We start from the raw sequence: 5,000 nt of genomic DNA, 5'->3' as shown, positions 1-5,000 counted from the left end.
TGTGCTGTTGTCTTATCACGGACTGATCCCTGACTTTGATTGGCAGGACCCTTGTCCTTTGAAGTCTCTTTCTTTAAGACATGTAAGAGTGTTTGGGAACTTTCAAGAATCTGGAAAAACCAAACAGTAAAAAAAAATGATATAACAATGACAATGTTAACAATGTATGCACATCAAATGAGAATTCTAAACTAATTGTAGCAGATATTCTCACTGTGAAAAGGCCTGCAAAAATAATAGGCCTGTTTGGGATTCTCATTAAAACACATGCACTCTGAAAATGATACTAACTACTTAATAACCGAGACTAAGGTCGTTACAGCAAAATCTCAAACTGAGGCCTTGCCGTATTGACCAAGCAACAGCGAGGTCAATACAGCTAGGCCGAGGTTTGAGATTTCCCTGTAATGACCGAACGTTCGAGGTTATTAAGTTGTTTATTATATGGCTAACAAAACAGCTCAAAAGAAGAAAAAAACTAATTTGCATAATCCATAATCGGCACATGGACATTACAGTTCACCAATACGGTCGCATTTGCGACTAAAATATCTGGAGAAGTTGCAAATTTGTGAGTTGTTTTCACCTTCGCTCTTTCGAAACAAAAGGGTTAGCAGTTGCCACTTTGCTGCTACTTTTGATAAAATAAATAAACAAATTGACAAAAATATTTTTTTTCGCCACGAACTTTCTTTCATTCTGAAGGTAATTGTAGTGTAATTTAGCTGCAATATTTACACGTGCACAACCCTTCGATATTTTTTGCCATTTTTCAGCGGTTACTTTACACACAGGTATTGTGGGCTCATATTTTGTTTTGCTAAACTGCTGACAACACAATACAGCGTGATGATTTTGCGAATAAAATTTGCAAAATTGGGACTAAATTTTTGCATCTTGTCGCAAAATTGCGACTGAATTTTTTCGTTAATTTCAAGCCCTGCACATTGTTTTAGAGAAAATGTACTGTCATGTGTAACCTATTATTTCCTTCTTTTCAAATATTATATACAAAAAGTAATCAACTACTGGTAATTAGCACCCTTTGCCAATGCAAACATAACCTACAAATTCTTTAACAGGGAAGGTTGTGTGGTTGTGAAAGGGAACTTAGCCTCTCACATTAAAGACAGTGACTGCAATTTTCAACATACCACGACTACAAAATTTAATTAAGGGCACACTATTTGGCATTGCTTGTCAATGAATAACAAAAGTGCCTATAATTACGAAAGGTAGACATGATCCTTGCATTTAACTGGACAATTTAAGGCCAAGCCATTTTGCAGGTGTCTATAAGGGACAATAATTATAATTGAGAAACAAGAAGAAAACTGTGATGCGCAAAGTTTGTAGATAAATAAACTAGTCAAAATTGTTCATTATTGCGCAAAAAATATGTAAATTGCCATACGTTTCGAGGCTGCTGCCTCTTCATCAGTGGATAAAAAGCAACTTTTTATCCACTGATGAAGAGGCAGCAGCCTCGAAACGCATGGCAATTTTTCGTGCAAAAACAAATTTTGACTAATAATTATTGTTATTATACATTGGTGTCACCAGCTCGATTTTGATTGGCTATAAGCACGCAGCTAACTCTTGCTTGCTCTGTTTCTCTTACGTCATACCTACAAACAATAGATTTTATATATGTAGAATTGACGTCATACCTACAGACAATAGTTTTATGCATGCAGAAGTGACGTCACCTAACACACTAACCAGCAGTTTGATCAGTTTTATCATGGCGGAGCTCAGCTTAGGAATATGCATAATAAAACAATTATTGAATTTGGTTTTCGCATGTTAGCGATAATTATCAAGGCCTCAGTTTGTGTTATCCGCTTCAGCCTTTGGCTTCAGCAGATAACACAAACTTTGGCCTTGATAATTATCGCTAACATGCTCAACCTCATCCAATAATTGTTAATTGTCTTTTATTGACACAATTGCTTAAAATTGTCCAGTCAAGTGCAAGGCTCACTGTAACCCGTACAGTACTCCAAATGTATACATTTATTACTTATCGAAACAACACGGAAAAATCTTCAGCGTATTAAGGCTAACCTTCATATACGCAGCTTCTGTTTCCGAAATAGTTTTGTCATATTCATTTCTGGATGCTATCTTCTTTGCGAGGCTCTCATTGATTTTCGCCAGCCTTTCACTAAGAATGCGAATATCGTTTTGGATTTTGGATTTTTCCTCCTCTTCGTTGATGATCTGTTTTTGCAGTTCATCTCTCTTTGTGCAAAGATCTTCAATGCCTACAAATGATATACAGTATCTTACAAAAATAACAACACGAAGCAAACCACACGACATCACTGGCCGTAGCCAGTATAAAGCAGATCGAGGCACTTGCCTCAGTCATTTTTCGTGGTTTTCTATAAATAAACCGTGACTCTAGTGTTGTCTTTAAAATGTAATCCTCATAAACACCACATTAGTATGGGATATATCCCAAACTAGAAGGTTCTGACATGGTAATAAAGTTTCCACTACTAGTACTACCTAGGAAGAGAATTCAACCATGCCTTAGTCATAATTTTCTTCTGGTTACGGCCCTGATTTGTGGACATTCGTTGGACTAAATAGTTTCAAATACTCACACTTAACTAGTTCGTTGTTGTAACTTTGTAAAGCTGCTCCTTGCTGAGACATCCTCACAAAGAAAAATAAATATTGTGGGTTTTGCGCCAAATTTTGCTTTACAATTTGAAGTTGTTTGTTTCGCGTTGTCCTGGGAACTAACCATAATCCATAGCGACCTTTTTTAATTTGTTGATACTCGGCTGATAATCGGAAATACTGGGCGGAATCCGACGAATAGGTAAGTACGTCGTGTATGAGGCCACATTTTGTCCCAAGAATAAAACAAGCCGAAGTTTAAGCTTTTCTCAGGCCATTCAACCCCAAAAGACCTAAAACCTGGAGATCAAGGTAAGAAAAACCCAGGATATTTGAGAAAAACCTGGAGATTTATCGAAAATCACGCCCTCTGGGGAACCCTGAAAAAAGTGTCTTCTCATTGGTTTTCGTGAAGACTGAATGAAAAGCGTCTCTTATTGGTACATTCATGTAAGCACGAGGAGTGAGCAGGAGCCGTAAGGTTCAAATAGCCATTTTTTGGCTATAAGAACAACGGCGCATGTTCTCCTACAAAGAGTTTCCCAGAGCCTTGGGTCATGGGCAGACATAAGATCCGACGCTCTGGTGAAGAGAATGGTCTCTACGAGGAAAGATATCTTAGGCATGCGCAGGCAAATCGCGACCCTCCCCCTCCCACCAAAAAAGAAGGGTCAGCGCCGAATACCATACTTAGTTCTTCGAACGAAAGTAAAAAGACGGTGGGAAGAAAACATGATAATTACATGTTTTGATGAAATCTGAAGATAATTGTGTTTACCGTGGCATTTGACTCACTTGCACGCAATTGTTTGGGCATGGCTGAGCTAAATGGCACTGCTAGATTGTTAGAAAATGTGTTGATATCTTAAATTAGAGCAATATTTGTTCTGTCTTTCACTTGAACTAAATACTCAATTATCTGAAGTTTCATTTGTATTGCTCGGCTGCGATAAGCATTCTGAGCATTTCGTTTGATTTATTTGCGTCAGTGGGCGATTGATTTGATTCATTTTGTTGTTCAAAAGCTCTCAAATAGATGGCGTCACCTTCCAACGTGACACGGGGCAGGGCAATTAGAGACACTTTAGATAACGGCTTAATATGTTCTTTTCACAGTACATATACTGAACGAAATGATATATGAAATGAATAACATACTGAGCTGCGGATATGAAATCAAGTAAAGCTATGATCCTCGCAGTTATGGACGCAATTTTAGCAATTGCGTAGAGAAACCTGAAAATTCAGGACTTCAATGCGGTTTGAAAATGTGATCTCGCGATACCGGTGATGATTCATTTCATATATAATTTCGTTCATTGATTCATTCCTCACGGGAAAATTAGAACCCACGAATGACCAGCTCCTAACGTCAGTGGCTTCATAGCTCACTTGGTTACAGCGCTGCACCGGTATCGCGAGGTCACAGGTTCAAACTCCGTTGAAGTCCTGAATTTTTCAGACTTCTCTACGCAATTGCTAAAATTGCGTCCATAGGTGCGAGGATCGTAGCTTTACTTGAGTACATATACTGTAATGTTTTAAGCCTCTAACCAAGTCGGTGAAACGCAATATATACCGACAAGAAAATAGGCCAATACATACTGGCATAAAATTCCACATACATAGACTCACAGTGTTACTCGAGAATGGCCTGTTCCCGGACGGGAGGGGGAACTACAAAACGTTGCACAGGGCATTCGATTTTAAATTAGCTTTCCTGTAGTGTTTATTAATTAAGTGCATATTGGAAGTGGAAGCGATCTTTCTTTGCTGACAACACAAACATGTTGGTCTTTCACAGTCACCGTCCTCAGTATATTTGAAGTGGTGAATTTGACAGATATTGTCAACCTTATTTGCAGCAAATAAGCTTTCTCAATCTTTACCTAAGACTAACTTTATGGTTTTAGTCTTGGTAGAGAAAAAAAGGTTTGATGATTATCATGTTACCGTAAAGAGCAGCGTATCCTTCGCGTCTCTCAAACTGTTTTCGTTTTGGAAACCTCATATATCGCCCGTGGCCACATATTTTCAATTAACATTTTTAGGTATAAAGTCCACACTGAAACCATTTTCAAGAATCCGGAAACGGGAATCTTAAAATGTCAAGACTGGTCCATTTGCTGCATTTATTCAAACTTGATCTTTTTATGTATCGTCAAGACCTACGTTTCCTCCAAAACTCAATTTACAGCAAATTTACAATTTAAAGCAAAAACCAAACCCATAGCTATAAATCCAGGAATGCTTATTCCAGCTTTATCAGTCTGTACTGGGCACATTGCCGCTCTGAAAGGCTGCAAGCAGACCCGGTCAAGGTCGCTGCACTTAACCCGTTAAAGGAAGCTGCGACGCGTACTAACATT

General features: G+C 38.3%; 1 protein-coding gene across 1 annotated transcript in view; it reads right to left on the bottom strand.

Moving 5' to 3' along the window:
* Window positions 1–2,746, bottom strand: part of LOC137995156 (microtubule nucleation factor SSNA1-like) — a 3,364-nt gene extending 618 nt beyond the window's left edge. The window contains exons 1-3 of the mRNA XM_068840736.1: window positions 2,613–2,746; window positions 2,068–2,267; window positions 1–110 (exon numbers count right to left, since the gene is read on the bottom strand). The exon at window positions 1–110 is cut by the window's left edge and continues 618 nt beyond it. Of these exons, the coding sequence (XP_068696837.1) occupies window positions 1–110; window positions 2,068–2,267; window positions 2,613–2,664 (362 nt within the window). The 5' untranslated portion in view covers window positions 2,665–2,746. The remainder of the gene's footprint in view (window positions 111–2,067; window positions 2,268–2,612) is intronic.
* Window positions 2,747–5,000: the final 2,254 nt, after the last annotated feature.

This window comes from Montipora foliosa, chromosome 1 (genome assembly GCF_036669935.1).
Source record: "Montipora foliosa isolate CH-2021 chromosome 1, ASM3666993v2, whole genome shotgun sequence".
Lineage (NCBI taxonomy): Eukaryota > Metazoa > Cnidaria > Anthozoa > Scleractinia > Acroporidae > Montipora > Montipora foliosa.
The sequence above is the reverse complement of the archived record's forward strand: the minus strand, read 5'-3'. Positions and strand labels throughout refer to the sequence as shown.